Below are 17,677 nucleotides of genomic sequence, written 5' to 3'. Positions count from 1 at the left end.
CTCTGGAACATGCAACATATAATTGTCCTTCTTTAGGGGTCCCTTTCAAATCTACGATTATATATGTGTGTGTATGAATCATATATATTGATCTGCATCTATAGTTGGATGGCTTTTTGTTAGGAGGGCTTTGATTATGTTTTCTTGCCCTGGTGAAGGGAGTTGGACTGGATGGCTTTAAGTATGAGGGTTATGTGTGGGAAGTTTGCCCCAATTTTATCGCTGGTGGAGTTCAGCATGTTCTTTGATTGTAGGTGAACTATAAATCCCAGTAACTACAACTCCCAAATGTCAAGGTCTATTTCCCCCAAACTCCATCTATGTTTATATTTGGGCATATTGAGTATTCATGCCAAGTTTGGTCCATATCCATCATTGTTTCAGTCCACAGTGCTTTCCGGATGTAGGTGAACTACAACTCCCAAACTCAAGGTCAATGCCCACCAAACCCTTCCAGTATTTTCTGTTGGTCATGGGAGTTCTGTGTGCCAAGTTTGGTTCAATTCCATCATTGGTGGGGTTCAGAATGTTCTTTGTTTGTAGGTGAACTATAAAGCCCAGCAACTACAACTCCCAAGTGACAAAATCATTTGTTTAAGTGAAGGACATACATTGGGTTGTTAGGTGTCTTGTGCCCAAATTTGGTGTCAATTCCTCCAGCGGTTTTTGACGAATAACCCCACAAACGAGCATTACATTTTTATTTATGTAGATAATGGTACAGTGCAATATAGTAATATTTAATACTGATATTGTACTATGCTAATAATATAATATATTGTATGGGATATATGTCTTGTAAGCCGCTCTGAGTCCCCTTTGGGGTGGAAAGGGCAGCATATAAATGCCAAAAATAGATAAATAAGTAAATATCTGAATGAGAGTTCAATGGAAGGCTCTACTCCTGTAGAATCGACCAGGATGAGGCCTTTTATCTCTCTACATGAAGTGGTGTTCTTATCAATGTCAGGATCTGTGTGTCACCACCTAACTAATGGTTGGTTCACCCTGTTCAGATAGTAATCAATGTTTGTACTTCTTACACTTCAGTTTCCTCTTAAACCAATGATTATCATCTCTCATGCCCACAGATCCATATGCTCACCCACACACAGCATTAAATAACCTGCTGATTGTTAGAACTCAACCACATCCTGCACAAGGTTATAGTCCTCATCAAGGTCTTAGATAAGCAAATGGGTTGGCTGGGAAGCTCTCCCCCCACTGGCCTCTTTGTCTGCCTGTCTTCTTTTCTCTCATCCTATTATTTTGTTAAGAGTGACACCTCTTAGGGCAGTGTTTCTCAACCTGGGGGTCGGGACCCCTGAAGGGGTCGCGAAGGGGTGTCAGAGGGGTCGCCAAAGACCATCAGAAAATACAGTATTTTCTGATGGTCATGGGGATTCCATGTGGGAAGTTTGAGCCAATTCTATCGTTGGTGGAGTTCAGAATAGTCTTTGATTGTAATGAACTATAAATCCTAGCAACTACAACTCCCAAAAGTTAAGGTCTATTTTCCCCAGGCTCCACCAGTGTTCACATTTGCACACATTGAATATTTGTGCCAAGTTTGGTCCAGATCCACCATTGCGTGAATCCACAGTGCTCTCTGGATATAGGTGAACTACAACTCCCAAACTCAAGGTCAATACCCACCAAACCCTTCCAATATTTTCTGTTGGTCATGGGAGTTCTGTGTGCCAAGTTTGGTTCAATTCCATCGTTGGTGGGGTTCAGAATGCTCTTTGATTGTAGGTGAACTATAAATCCCAACAACTGCAACTCCCAAAGGACAAAATCAAAGTTTTTTGAGTGATGGTCACTCCTTGTGTTGTGAGACGTTTTGTTGCCAAATTTGGTGTGATTTCGTTCATTGGTTCTGTTGTTTTTAAGGAACTCATTATGCACAGAGCATTTTTATATATATAGATGGTATAGTACAATATAGTAATATTACTATATTGGTAAAATTAGGTGCCTCGGCTTATATTCGGGTCGGCTTATGCTCGAGTATATACGGTACTTCTACTGTTGTTATTCCTGCTCTACCCTTTTGAATGGTTTTCCCACTTTGGAAATTACCTTCCAACAATGACACTCTGTGCCCAAAGCATAATCCATAGCCTACAAAAGCTTGTTGTAAACAAAACACACAAGGCTGCATTACTTTTGCTGAAGGAGACTAACACAACTCATCTGCCCAAGGAACGAAAGGCAGCCAATAATCTTTCCTCTCCTGCAGAATTGTAACCACTTGCTCACCTGGCTTCCATGTTCCCAACCACCCGGAGGTAGTTCTTGTGGCGGCGAAGCCTGCGCTGAACCTCATGGAACAGGTAACGCAGCTGCATGAAGATCACCAAGCTGGCCATCGACAGCCAGATGTTGCCAAACAGCTGCCAAAACAATTTAGAAAGGAACATTAGCAAATTCAAGCATCCAAAAAGGAAGAAGTGGGTAAAATGTGTGTTCAGAGATGGGGGGGAAAAAGAGAAGATAACCCAACTCTGTAATAAAACATCTTATGCTAATTTCCAATCTGTTTCCGGGCGTAATTCAAAACAATGGCATATAAAGGCACGTACAGCTCAGACCCAACCACCTGAAGGACCTTGTTTTTCCATATTTATGTGCCCGTGTTTTGAGATATGTCCCTCTTTCACACCACTGTCCAGGTATAATACATGGGTCACGAAGAGAGGCAGGTAAGAATTTTTTTGTGCGTGTCAGGAGTGGCTTGAGAAACTGCAAGTCGCTTCTGGTGTGAGAGAATTGGCCGTCTGCAAGGACGTTGCCCAGGGGACACCCAGATTCAACAGCCAGCAGAGTGTCTGCTATGGACTCATCTTGTTGTCTTTCAAATAATAATAATAATAATAATAATAATAATGTTTTTTTCCGTGCCAAGAGTGACTTGAGAAACGTCAAGTCGCTTCTGGTGTGAGAGAATTGGCCATCTGCAAGGTCATTGCCCAGGGGACACCCAGATGTGTTACCATCCTGTGGGAGGCTTCTCTCATGTCCAACATGGGAAGCTGGAGCTGACAGACAGGAGCTCACCCCGCTCCCCGGATTTTAACTGCCCGGTGGTGCAATGGGTTCAACCCTTGTGCTGGCAGGACTGCTGACCGAAAGGATGGCGGTTCGAATCCAGGGAGTGGGCTGAGCTCCCGTCTGTCAGCTCCAGCTTCCCATGTGAGGATATGAGAGAAGCCTCCCACAAAATGGTAAAACATTTGGGTGTCCCCTGGGCAATGACCTTGCAGATGGCCAATTCTCTCACACCAGAAGCGACTTGACGTTTCTCAAGTCACTCTTGGCACGGAAAAAAAACATTATTATTTTTATTAGAAACACAACAAGATGAGTCCACAGCAGACACTCTGCTGGCTGTTGAATTGGATCACACGTCGGACACTTCCCAAGTGTCTAGGACTGTGTGATGTATCGGCGAATAATGTGTACAGATCCCAGTAAGGTGGCCTTCTGAAGCTGGCAGATGGTAATTTTGTCAGTGTTGATTGTGTTTAAGTGCAGGCCAAGGTCTTTAGGCACTGCACCCAGTGTGCCGATCACCACTGGGACCACCTTGACTGGTTTGTGCCAGAGTCTTTGCAGTTCAATCTTTAAATCCTCGCATCGTGTCAGCTTTTCGAGTTGTTTCTTTTCAATCCTGCTGTCACCTGGGATTGCGACATCAACAATCCATACTTTGTTGTATTATTATTATTATTATTATTATTATTATTATTATTATTATATCAGGGAAGGCATTCTCCTTGGACCTCCCCATTTAAAGAGACTAGAGGGTTTTCTTTTTGATTCAGCAGGGTTAGAAGATGGACTCTTCCAAGCAAATTGATCACCTATTGGTTGTTTATGTTTCCAACTAGTTCTAGTTGTTTTGTTGTTTACATGTTGTTTACAGAGCCACATTGTAGCTACGTTTTAACCATCTCAAGCCCCAGACTAGGGAAAAAAGTAGGATACAAATAAATATGAGAATCGCAAGTGTATCTTTTAAAAACCACTTTTGTGTTTTGACAAAAGGAACAAAACATACCAGCATGTGAATGTGATGCATCAGGTCCAGCGACAGAAGCGTTAGCTCCATGATGAAATCTGTGTAATAAACATATGTTCCCTTGCTTTCCCAGGTGCCTTCGTGGTTGAGATCCCAGAGATGAATGACGTAACTAGGTAACAAAAAGAAAGGTGGATAGTACATAAATAAGATTCCAAAATTAATAAAAGACTCGTTTCGAAAATATTTTGATACACACCTGTTCACCTAACATGCCTGAAGGGTTGGAGAAGACGGATTTAACCCTATATTTTGTAATAATGCTGTAGATATTTTGTTTTGACCCACTTCAGTATATCTTTTGAATTACAGCTCATATTGAGTGTACTTCTGTGATTTAATGAGAATGAGTAAGATCCCAATTTAGCTATTTGCAAATGGGATGGTGTAAGGCAGTGGTTCTCAACCTGGGGGGTCGCGACCCCCAGAGGGGTCGTTTAGCCATTTCGGAGGGGTCGCGAGGCCGCCTCCTTAGGCCCCGCCCCCAATGCCATGCCTAGCCAAGGGCTCTCCTCGCGCGAAGTCTCCCTCGGCTGGGCTGCGGTCCCGCCTTACGACAAAGCTGCGACCCAGCCGAGGGCACTCCTTGATCCGGCCGAGGGCTCTCCTCACACGAAATCCCCCTCGGCTGGGCTGTGGTCCCGCCTTCCGCCAAGGCCGCAACCCAGCCGAGGGCACTCCTCGATCCAGCCGAGGGCTCTCCTCGCGAGAAGGCTTCCTCGGTTGGGCCACTGTCCCGCCTTCCGACAAGGCCGCGACCCAGCCAAAGGCACTCCTCGATCCGGCCGAGGGCTCTCCTCACACGAAATCCCCCTCGGCTGGGCTGTGGTCCCGCCTTCCGCCAAGGCTGCAACCCAGCCAAGGGCACTTCTCGATCCAGCCAAGGGCTCTCCTCAAGAGAAGGCTTCCTCGGCTGGGCCACGGTCCCGCCTTCCGACAAGGCCGCGACCCAGCCAAAGGCACTCCTCGATCCAGCCGAGGGCTCTCCTCGCGTGAAGTCTCCCTCGGCTGGGCCACAGTCCCGCTTTCCGGCAAGGCCGCAACCCAGCCGAGGGCACTCCTCGATCCAGCCGAGGGCTCTCCTCGCGAGAAGGCTTCCTCGGCTGGGCCACGGTCCCGCCTTCCGACAAGGCCGCGACCCAGCCAAAGAAACTCCTCGATCCAGCCGAGGGCTCTCCTCGCGTGGTCTCCCTCGGCTGGCCGCGGTCCTGCCTTCCGCCAAGGCCGCAACCCAGCCAAGGGCACTCCTCGATCCAGCCGAGGGCTCTCCTCGCAAGAAGGCTTCCTCGGCTGGGTCGCGGTCCCACCTTCCGCCAAGGCCGTGACCCAGCCAAGGGCTCTCCTCGCGAGACGGCTCCCTCGATTGGGCTGCGGTCCCGCCTTCCAGTAAGGCCGCCATCCAGCTGAGGGCTCTCCTCGCGAGAAGGCTCCCTTGGCGGGGCCGCGGAGTTATTCATGGGAGTTCTGTGTGCCAAGGTTTGTTCCAATCCATCGTTGGTGGAGTTCAGAATGCTCTTTGACTTTAGGTGAATTATCAATCCCAGCAACTACAACTCTCAAATATCGAGGTCTATTTTCCCCAAGCTCCACCACATTTGGATATATTATTTGTGCTAATTCTGGTCCAGATCTATCATTGTTTGAGTCCATAGTGCTCTCTGGATGTAGGTGAACTACAACTCCAAAACTCAAGGTCAGTGCTCACCAAACCCTTCCAGTATTTTCTGTTGGTCATGGGAGAACTGTGTGGCAAGTTTGGTTCAATTCCATCGTTGATGGAGTTCAGAATGCTCTTTTATTGTAGGTGAACTATAAATCCCAGCAACTACAACTCTCAAATGACAATATAAATCCTCTCCAACCCCACCAGTATTTAAATGCAGGCATATTAGGTATTCATGCCAAATTTGGTCCAGTGAATGAAAATACATCCTGCATGTCAGATATTTACATTATGATTCATAACAGTAGCAAAATGACAGTTATGAAGTAGCAACGAAAATAGTTTTATGGTTGGGGGTCACCACAACATGAGGAACTGGATTAAGGGGTCACGGCATTAGGAAGATTGAGAACCACTTAAATATGGTTTTCTATGGCCCAGAAAATGGCGACTACTGGATGGCATATGTTCTGTATCAGAAACTAGAGCTGATATGGTCTATCCAAAGCAATTTTCTGAATCAGCACCCCAAATAACCAAACTGAATCGAAAGTTGACCAAAAACTGATTCGTAACCCTTTTGGTACTAATGTTGGAGAGTGGTCCCTGGTCAAAGTGGTCCGTGGTCGGGAACCACTAGTCTAGTGAAAGTCTAGTGAAAGAAATCCAACCCACTCATTTGAAAGTTCAAAACTCAGAAATATCAATATAAAGTTCAAAACTTCCGCCAGGGCGTTCCTGAGACTTGGCCTTCTTGGCCTTTTCTTTCGCGCCAATTTCTCTTGTGCCAACGGCGCTTTCGACTTAACATTAATGGTATTCCCTGAGGGAATAATGGCGCCCACAAAACCGTTGGCTTGGAGGGGGAAGTAGCCGGCGCGCGCTCATAGAGGGCTGATTTAGGCGGAAAATCCGGTTTGTTGGGTTTTTTTTGGGGGGGGGGGGTTGGCATAAAGGTCATAGGGATGGAACAAGATTGTGGAAAAATGTCCCTCCCCCAAGCAGAGAAGATACGAGCATGGACATTAGGGCTGGGCGGTTTCATTTCGTTAATTCGTAATTCGTTAATAATTCGTTAATTTTTTCAATTACAAAACGATAACGAACCATTCTGGAGCAATTATTAAAAAAAACGAATTTTCAAAAACGTTTTGTAAATGCTTCGTATTTCCATATTGTATTCGTTTCGTTATTGTTTTGAGGTCGTTTCGTTATTATTTCCGCATGTCTGGGCCAGTTTTATGGTTTAATTAGTGAATAAAAAATATAATATCACACCAACAGTCAACAACAGAGGGAGAGGGAAGCTTCAGAAGGTTTTGGAGGTTTTTTAGCGTATTTCGCGGTCGCGTCCGCCATTAACGAATCGATTCATTATTGTTTCGGAAATCGATTCGTTAATTTTTTACCATTTATGAAATTTCGTAAATATCGAACTTTTTAAAAGGAAAATTTTGTAATTATTTTAAATATCGAAACAAAAAAACCCCCCAAATACAAATCGATTTTAGAAACAAATTTTTCCGTTGTTACCCAGGCCTAATGGACATCATTAACCGAATTAGCACAAAGCACAAAGCACAGCATTTAAAAGCTGAAGACCACCATTTCAATTAAAAAGGAGAACAACGTCAAATATAAAAAGTCCAGTCAGACATTATTGGCAGTCCAATAAGTTAGTCACACGATGAAGGTCCTTAGCTGCTGACAGAGCAGCGGATCAAAAGAACTGAGGTGGTGGCGCCGCCCACCTGTTACTTATACTCACAAGGGGAGAGTGGGCGGGGCCAACCACCAAAGTTTTTCAAATCTCTCTAGAAGGTTCCAAAGCTGTCTGCTCAGGCGCAGAAACTACCATATGTGCGATTCACAGGGATCACGATGGGAAAGGGAGGAAAACAAATTGGTGATTGAGTCAAAGATCAACCTTTTGCCTAAACCCAGATCTTTACTTACCGCAGGATCACATGCACTGTTCTCACGGTGACAAGGAGAGACTATAGGCAGCAGAAAGAAAAACAAAAACAGAACAATGTCACATTCAATATTCTTTGAAATCTAATAAAGTAGCCACAAGAACGAGAACAGGGGCTATTATTATTGTTGTTATTATTTATGTCCCATAAATAAGCTACCTATCTGTTGTTGTTATTATTTATGTCCCATAAATAAGCTACCTATCTGACCGCATCTCTGCTTATGAACCCACCAGGACTTTGAGATCTTCCAGGGAGACCCTGCTCTCGATCCCGCCTGCTTCTCAAGCTCGGCTGGCGGGGACGAGAGATAGGGCCTTCTCGGTGGTGGCTCCTCGGCTGTGGAACGCCCTTCCTACGGACATTAGACTAGCACCATCTCTAATGGTATTCCGCAAAAAGGTGAAGACCTGGATGTTTGTGCAGGCGTTTGAGTAATTTAGTGCAATCTGGTAATGGAACATAGGAATGGAACAATGGATGACGAACCTGGACTACGCTTGGATGATGAGAAGATTGGGTACGGTTGTTTTTTGTAATAATTGTGCATTGTAATTGCTTATTGGTAATTTATGGATAATGTGTTAAGTCAATTGTTATATGTTGTATGGAACCACTGCTGTTTCTACTGTTTTTACTGTTTGTGAACCGCTGTGAGTCGCCTTCGGGCTTGAGATACAGCGGTATAGAAGCAAAGTAAATAAATAAATAATAAATTTTATCTCTCTGGAAGGTGACTCAAAACAGCTTAACATAAACGCATTAGCATACAATTTAAAATATAGCAGTATGCAAACATTAAAACAGAATTAAGCAGTATTAAAAAATTCAGGTAAAACATATTCAAAGTATATTACGTCATTATATTGATAGTGTAAGGATTGGGTTGTTGTAGCTTTTTTCGGGCTATATGGCCATGTTCTAGAGCCTTGATGGTGAACCTATGACATGTGTGTCAGCACTGACACACATGGCTATTTTTGATGACACGCGGCCACATGCGGCCGCATACAGAGAAGTACACCTTATAAGAGCCAATCTAATTCCGACAAATTTAACATCTCCATGTTTGAGCATTGTTCACTCCATAACTCAGCATGGAATATACATTTTTCTTATTTAAACTATACATATTGCAAAATTACATTTATTTTTTCTCGAAGACACCCCACCCAAGTTATGGTCAGGTTTCTGGCAAATTTTGACACACCAAGCTCAAAAGGTTGCCCATCACTGTTCTAGAAACATTTTCTCCTGATGCTTCGCCTGCATCTATGGCAAGCACCCTCAGAGGTAGTGAGGATGCTTGCCATAGGTGCAGGCGAAACCTCAGGAGAAAATGCCTTGAGAAGATGGCCATATAGCCCGAAAAAACCTACAACAACCCAGTGATTCCGGCCATGAAAGCCTTCAACAATACAAAGTGTAAGGATTGTTTGATTGACTAACCTAAATTGCACTGATTTCATAGAGCTAATGTTGACATTTAGTCTATCCCTTGGTAGCACATAAACAGTGTCCCAAAAGTCACAGTACACAGTGGAAACTGGAAATTAAGAGTTAAATGTGCTTTTATTTACAAAATACTAATTACAAAATTTTTATATACACACACACACACACACACATACAGAGAGGGGGGGAATACATACATAAAAATATAAATGTAATATGAGTTTGTTCGTTTTTTCCATTTATGATTACTTTTGGGACACCCTGTATTTCACAAGCACATCTCGGTTACAAAGCCTTTTTACAAAGGGTCTGCTCATCCCTCCTCCCTTTTCCTCATGCTCTTCTGTGTAGCTGGAATGTTTCTAGCACAGTGTTTCTCAACCTGGGGGTCGGGACCCCTAGGGGGGTCGCAAGGGGGTGTCAGAGGGGTCACCAAAGGCCATCAGGAAACACAGTATTTTCTGTTGGTCATGGGGGGTCTGTGTGGGAAGTTTGGCCCAATCATATCATTGGTGGAGTTCAGAATGCTCTTTGGTTGTAGGTGAACTATAAATCCCAGCAACTACAACTCCCAAATGTCAAGGTCTATTTTCCTCAAACTCCACCAGTGTTCACATTTGGGCATATTGAGTATTCATGCCAAGTTTGGTCCAGATCCATCACTGTTTGAGTCCACAGTGCTCTCTGGATTTAGGTGAACTACAACTCCCAAACTCAAGGTCAATGCCCACCAAACCCTTCCAGTATTTTCTGTTGGTAATGAGAGTTATGTGTGCCAAGTCTGGTTCAATTCTATCTTTGGTGGAGTTCGGAATGCTCTTTGATTGTAGGTGAACTATAAATCCCAGCAACTACGACTCCCAAATGACAAAATCAATCCCCCCCAACCCCACCAGTATTCAAATTTGGGCGTATCGGCTATTTGTGTCAAATTTGGTCCAGTGAATGAAAATACATCCTGCATATCAGATATTTACATGACGATTCAGAACGGTAGGAAAATTAGAGTTATTATTATTATTATCGTGTCAGGTGCGACTTGAGAAACTGCAAGTCGCTTCTGGTATAAGAGAATTGGCCGTCTGCAAGGACGTTGCCCAGGGGACGCCCGGATGATTTGATGTTTTTATCATCCTTGTGGGAGGCTTCTCTCATGTCTCCGCATGAGGAGCTGGAGCTGATAGAGGGAGCTCACCCACCTCTCCCCAGATTCGAGTTATGAAGTAACAACAAAAATAATGTGATGGTTGGGAGTCACCACAACATGAGGAAGTGTATTAAGGGGTCGCAGCATTAGGAAGGTTGAGAAACACTGTTCTAGCAGCTTTTGGATTCAATTATTGTCAGTTCTGTAACTACAACCCATGGTGAAATAAATCAAGAGGAAAATGGGGAAAGCTCACCTCTGCAGCCATGAAGGATAAGGTGTGCATCCCGTGGGTATAGCCGATAACGCCGCACACGATGCCAAGGCCGCAGCAAGAAAGCAGCATGGCGACCAGCAAGGTCAGGACTCGGATGTGGCTGTTCATGGGGGTCGTGGGGGAGAAGGAGAGCTGCAATGTGGAAAGGAAAGGGGTCAGAAAACGCACAGGGCTCCTTCGGACTTCCAAAGCTCAGCCTTGGCAAAGCAAAGGAACTTGCCAAGATCCCATCTCCATAGTCTTAGCTTCACGTTTGAGCTGATTCAGCAATGAAATAATTGTGGACTACGCTGCAAATCTTTCCAATATAATTACATAGCATATCTAAATGGTTGCTACCTCCTGCTTTCATCCCTTCGTTCCTTTTCTTCCTTCCCTCTTTTTTTCTTCCCCTTCCTTTCTTCTCCTTTCCTTTCTTTTCCTTTGCCCTTCTTTTTCCTTCCTTCCTTCCTTCCTTCCTTCCTTCCTTCGTTCCTTCCTTCCTTCCTCTCTTCCACTCACACACATCACCTTTCTTTCCCAGTGACATCACAGAGGGCCACTTCACCTAGCAACATAAATTCTTTGCCTAGCAACAGTCAATCCAATGAAATCACAAATGGCCACTTCACCTAACAGCCAGCTCAGTGACCTTACAGAGGAACGCTTCACCTAGCAACAGCCAATTCAGTGACATCACAGAGAGCCACTTCACCTAGCAACAGACAGTCATTTGCCTAACAACAGCCAATCCAGAGACATCACAGAGGGCCACTTCACCTAGCAACATACATTCTTTGCCTAGCAACAGTCAATCCAATGAAATCACAGATGGCCACTTCACCTAGCAGCCAACCCAGTGACCTTACAGAGGAACACTTCACCTAGCAACAGCCAATTCAGTGACATCACAGAGAACCACTTCACCTAGCAACAGACAGTCATTTGCCTAGCAGCAGCCAATCCAGAGACATCACAGAGGGCCACTTCACCTAGCAACATACATTCTTTGCCTAGCAACAGTCAATCCAATGAAATCACAAATGGCCACTTCACCTAGCAGCCAACCCAGTGACCTTACAGAGGAACGCTTCACCTAGCAACAGCCAATCCAGTGACATCACAGAGAGCCACTTCACCTAATAGCCACCCCAGTGACCTTACAGAGGAACGCTTCATCTAGCACCAGCCAATCCAGAGACATCACAGAGGACCACTTCACCTAGCAACATCCATTCTTTGCCTAGCAACAGTCAATCCAATGAAATCACAGATGGCCACTTCACCTAACAGCCAACCCAGTGACTTTACAGAGGAAAGCTTCACCTAGCAACAGCTGATCTAGTGACATCACAGAGAACCACTTCACCTAGCAACAGTCATTTGCCTAGCAGCAGCCAACCCAGAGACATCACAGAGGGCCACTTCACCTAGCAACATACATTATTTGCCTAGCAATCGTCAATCCAATGAAATCAGAGATGGCCACTTCACCTAACAGCCAACCCAGTGACCTTGCAGAGGAACGCTTCACCTAGCAACAGCCGATCCAGTGACATCACAGAGAGCCACTTCACCTAGCAACAGACAGTCATTTGCCTAGCAGCAGCCAATCCAGAGACATCACAGAGCAACATAAATTCTTTGCCTAGCAACCTAGCAACACCCAATCCAGTGACATCACAGAGAGCCACTTCACTCCAGTGATCTTACAGAGGACCACTTCACCTAGCAACAGCCAATCCAGTGACATCACAGAGAGCCACTTCACCTAGCAACAGACAGTCATTTGCTTAGCAGCAGCCAATCCAGAGACATCACAGAGGGCCACTTCACCTAGCAACAGACAGTCATTTGCCTAGCAACAGTCAATCCAATGAAATCACAGATGGCCACTTCACCTAACAGCCAACCCAGTGACCTTACAGAGGAACGCTTCACCTAGCAACAGTCAATTCAGTGACATCACAGAGAGCCACTTCACCTAGCAACAGACAGCAGCCAATCCAGAAACATCACAGAGAGCCACTTCACCTAGCAGCCACCCCAGTGACCTTACAGAGGACCGCTTTACCTAGCAACAGCCAATCCAGTGACATGAGAGAAGCCACTTCACCTAGCAACCGACAGTCATTTGCCTAACAGCAGCCAATCCAGAGACATCACAGAGGGCCACTTCACCTAGCAACAGTCAATCCAGTGGCATCATAGACGGCCACTTTACCAAGCAACAGACAACCCTTTGTCTAGCAACAGCCAACCCAGTGACCTCAGAGGGCCACTTCACCTAGCAACAGCCAACTCAATGATCTCACAGAAGGCCACTTCACCTAGCAGCAGACAATCCCTTGCTTAGCAGCAGCAAACCCAATAACCTCACAGAGGGCCACTTCACCTAGCAGCAGACAATCCTTTGCATAGCAGCACCCAACTCAGCAACATCAGAGGGCCACTTCACCTAGCAACAGTCAATCCCGTAACCTCACAGAGGGTCACTTCACTTCACACAGACAATCCCTTGCTTAGCAGCAGCCAACCCAGTGATGTCACAGAGGGCCACTTCACCTTGCAAATCAATTGACATCACAGACAGCCACTTCACCTAGCAACAGCCAATAATAATAATAATAATAATAATAATAATAATAATCTTTATTTATACCCCGCCACCATCTCCCCAATGGGCACTCGGAGCGGCTTACATTGGGCCAGGCCCGAACAATAATTACAATTTAAAAAATCAAAACACAACCGAAAACGCAAACGGTAAACAACATAATAATTACATAAAACATATGAATACATAACAATCTAAGAATTAAAATAGACACAGGCACAGAGACAATGGGCGGGCTGTCTAGTAACAACCAACCCAATAATCTCACAGAAGGTCACTTCACTTAGCAACAACCAACCCAGTGATCTCACAGAGGGCCACTAAACCTAGCAACAGCCCTATGCAAGCATACATATACTATGATTTTGATATATTTGCATGCATTTATGTTGACAAATTTCTCAGGTGATTGAATACATAGTGTACTACCACAGAGCACGTGATAAATTAATTCTAAATGAATTCTTAGCCATAATTCTTTAAACTTTCAAACAATAGTGCTAAAAAGTCATTACTTAATTATGTTGACATCCATGTTGTTCAAGGTTAAAGGCAGGGATAATATTATAATGTACTTCAATTCATTAGAAAGGTGAGTCCTTTTCGGCAAATTGATTTTTTTATCGAAACCTGTTCCAGGCATGTTAATGGAATGAATTAAGGTTCATGAATTAATTTAAATATATTAGCTGCAGCATTAAGGTTCATGCATTACAACAAATGGGTGAGCATTAACTCTTTTCTCAGCTCTGCCTCCCACGCGCAGCTCCCTCGGCGACAGACTTACATATTCAAACCGGTCCTTGCACAGCTGAACCATGAGGTGTAAAAATACGAGGCCTGAAAACCAGAGGCACCACATGACCACTTCTTCGACCGTCTGGACATTGAGTACTCCAAAAATAAAGATGAACTTGTAAAAGATGAAATTCCAAAACTTATCCTTGAGATGCTGGAAAAGATTGAGACAATTTAAGAATTAAAATGACATATGGAACATGTCGCATTACACACAAAACGGGGCATTTTATTTATATTTATCGTGTCATCAGAAAACAGACCATTGTATTACATTTCTAACAGAGCAAAACAAATGAACAGATAAAAAAACACTAATTTTGCAAACTTGGTAGTTGATTAGATGTCCTTTGACCAGTATCTGGCCACTTGGAGTGCCTCTGGTGTGGCTGTGAGAAGGTCCTCCATTGTGCATGTGGCAGGGCTCAGGATGCATTGCAGCAGGTGGTCAGTGGTTTGCTCCTCTCCACACTCGCATGTCATGGATTCCACTTTGTCGCCCTATTTCTTAAGGTTGGCTCTGCATCTCGTGGTGCCAGAGCGCAGTCTGTTCAGTGCCTTCCAAGTCGCCCAGTCTTCTGTGTGCCCAGGGGGGAGTCTCTCATTTGGTATCACCCATGGATTGAGGTGCTAGATTTGAGCTGCCACTTTTGGACTCTCGCTTGCTGAGGTGTTCCAGTGAGTGTCTCTGTAGCTCTTACAAAACTATTTCTTGATTTGAGTCGTTGACGTGCTGGCTGATACCCAAACAAGGGATGAGCTGGAGATGTCACTGCCTTGGTCCTTTCACTATTGGCTGCCACTTCCCGGCGGATGTCAGGTGGTGCAATACCAGCTAGATAGTGTAATTTCTCCAGTGGTGTAGGGCGCAGGCACCCCGTGATAATGCGGCATGTCTCATTAAGAGCCACATCCACTGTTTTAGTGTGGTGAGATGTGTTCCACACTGGGCATGCGTACTCAGCAGCAGAGTAGCATAGCGCAAGGGCAGATGTCTTCACTGTGTCTGGTTGTGATCCCCAGGTTGTGCCATATGTATGATATTGTTTCTGGCACCCACTTTTTGCTTGATGTTCAGGCAGTGCTTCTTGCAGGTCAGAGCATGGTCCAGAGTGACTCCCAGGTATTTGGGTGTATTGCAATGCCCCACTGGGATTCCTTCCCAGGTCATCCTCAGAGCTTGTCTGTTCTTAAGGTGAAAGGCACATGTCTGTGTTTTAGATGGATTAGAGATCAGTTTGTTTTACTTGTAATAGGCAGTAACAGCACCTAGAGCTTCAGAGAGCTTCTATTCAACCATCTCAAAGCTCCTTGCTTGAGCAGTAATGGCACGATCATTAGCATAGATGAAGCTCTCTGTCCCTTCTGGCAGTGGCTGGTCATTTGTGTAGATGTTGAACATGGATGGAGCAAGCACGCTCCCCTGAGGCAGGCCGTTCTTCTGTTTCCGCCATCTGCTTCTCTGGCCCTGGAACTCAACAAAAAAGCTCCTGTTTTGTAGCAGGTTTCCTATGAGGCGGGTGAGGTGGTCGTCCTTTGTGATATACATTTTTCTCAGGAGGAGGCGGTGGTTCACAGTATCATAGGCTGCGGACAGGTCTATGAAGACAGCTCCTGTGATCTGCTGCCTTTCAAAGCCATCTTCTATGTGCTGAGTCAGGTTCAACACTTGTGATGTGCAGCTTTTGCCTTGCTGTGGGATCAGACATGGGTCTATGTTTTCCGTAATTCTATGCAAAGGGTACAATGAAATGCATTTTAAGGCAATGCAAGAAGATATGATATGATACAATACAATACGACAGATGGAAGGGACTGAGGGAGGAAGCTGAAGCCAATGGATGCAATGTTCTTTTACACCAGTGGTTCTCAACGTGTGGGTCCCAAGATGTTTTGGCCTTCAACTCCCAGAAATCCTCGTAAACTGGCTGTAGGCCAAAACACCTGGGGACCCACAGGTTGGGAACCACTGCCTTACACGCAATGTTTATGTTCTCTTACACATTAAGGAGACAAAATACCACTTCCCCGTATTGCCTGAGAAGCAAAGCGTTAAAGAGCAAGAGGTCAATGTAACCACCACTAACCTATTTGCAATATAATACAAAGTATATCTGTTGACCAGCCACTCAAGGCCTTTCTTACCTGCCTTTCGCTGACTCGGAGAGAGCCAAACACGATTCCCTGTATCAGTTTGGCAATGAGCATCAGAATACAACATGCCGTATTCACCAGCACCTAGGAACAAAAAGAATACAAATCTCATGTTTAGCAAGAACAAAAAAAAATGGTATTACTTTCAAAGCAAGAGGTTTGATCAATTGATTGATTTGACCAATTGATCGATGGGTTACAATTCTACAAAACTTAGAAACGGGTTTGCCTGACTCTGAACAGCCACTGTCTTTTATATATATATATATATATATATATATATATATATATATATACATACATTAAAGACAGTGGCTGTTCAGAGTCAGAGTCACAAATCAATAAGCCAAATTCCAAGTGTTACACATATAAATCCTGAGTAATTCAACAAATATTAAAGACATTATGCTAATTTACAGTGGTGTATATTACATTATCTCTACCTTCCCTCCCTCTTCAACCACAATATATTTCTACTAATCTTGCAGATCCAGCCACTGGTAGAGTCTTTGTATTTTTTTATTTGATATGATCGTTGACTCCTCCATTTTTCACCCAGTTAAAGTAGACCTTCCATCTCTTTGTAATGATTCTTTCTTTATCCATTATTGGTGTTTGCTTGGTCATAATTCCCGTAATATCTAACAGCACTTAGTCATACATATAATCATTCCAATTAGTTAACGTCCATTTCGATTTGTCTTTCCATCCTCTAGCAATCACCGCATGGGCTGCTCTTATTGTTACCTTAAATAACTCCTGGCAATTCGTTATTATACTCGGATGATCCAACACTCCCCATAGTAGCAAATATTATTAATTTGAATTTTTATCTGGAATATCTCCTGAATTTTTCCTTGTATCATTTGCCAGATTTTTTTTTATTTCAGAACACTCCCACCACATGTGTGAATAAGTACCTTTTTCTTTATTACAATGCCAACACTTCGAATTCTTTCCTTTTACCATATAAGCCAATTGTTCAGGAGTTCTATACCATCTTAATATCATTTTTTTCTAATTCATTATATTTTTCTAATTTTACTTTATTCATGTTCCTAATTATTTCCTCTATTTCTTTTGTCTGTAATGATTTAACTTCATTCAATTTGTTACTTATTGCTCTAATCATAAACTCTTTATCTTCTACCATTAAATTAGATATTTTTGCCACTGTTCCTTGTCTTTTCTCTTGCATTTAGCAATTTATTTACCTTTAGTTCTTCAGTGGGCTGTGCACCCTCTTTTTTACTTTTCCCCAAATCCCTCTTTATTTTAACCAATTTTCTTTTTTCCCCCTTTTCCAAAAACTCTGGCCAATTAATTATCTCTCCATCTTGTTTCTACATATCTTTTAGCAAATCACTTAGAAGAAAAGGGATTAAGGAGGGTAAAAAATGAATAGCCACTGTCTGCTCGAAGTGTTTTGTAGTGGAAGATGGCAGCAGCTTCAGCTTCCTTCTTCCTTAAGCAGAAGAGTGATGTTTTCCCGGAGAACACTATCGGTTGCAAGTGAATACTTCCAGA

General features: G+C 43.9%; 1 protein-coding gene across 2 annotated transcripts in view; it reads right to left on the bottom strand.

Annotated features, from left to right (window-relative positions):
• Window positions 1-17,677, bottom strand: part of AMFR (autocrine motility factor receptor) — a 72,934-nt gene that overhangs the window by 31,796 nt on the left and 23,461 nt on the right. For both annotated transcript variants that reach the window (XM_060787810.2, XM_060787809.2), the window contains exons 2-7: window positions 16,142-16,234; window positions 13,986-14,150; window positions 10,582-10,734; window positions 7,704-7,744; window positions 4,064-4,196; window positions 2,263-2,396 (exon numbers count right to left, since the gene is read on the bottom strand). In XM_060787810.2, the coding sequence (XP_060643793.2) occupies window positions 2,263-2,396; window positions 4,064-4,196; window positions 7,704-7,744; window positions 10,582-10,734; window positions 13,986-14,150; window positions 16,142-16,234 (719 nt within the window). The remainder of the gene's footprint in view (window positions 1-2,262; window positions 2,397-4,063; window positions 4,197-7,703; window positions 7,745-10,581; window positions 10,735-13,985; window positions 14,151-16,141; window positions 16,235-17,677) is intronic.

The sequence above is a fragment of the Anolis sagrei genome, chromosome 8 (assembly GCF_037176765.1).
Source record: "Anolis sagrei isolate rAnoSag1 chromosome 8, rAnoSag1.mat, whole genome shotgun sequence".
Classification (NCBI taxonomy): Eukaryota; Metazoa; Chordata; class Lepidosauria; order Squamata; family Dactyloidae; genus Anolis; species Anolis sagrei.
The sequence above is the reverse complement of the archived record's forward strand: the minus strand, read 5'-3'. Positions and strand labels throughout refer to the sequence as shown.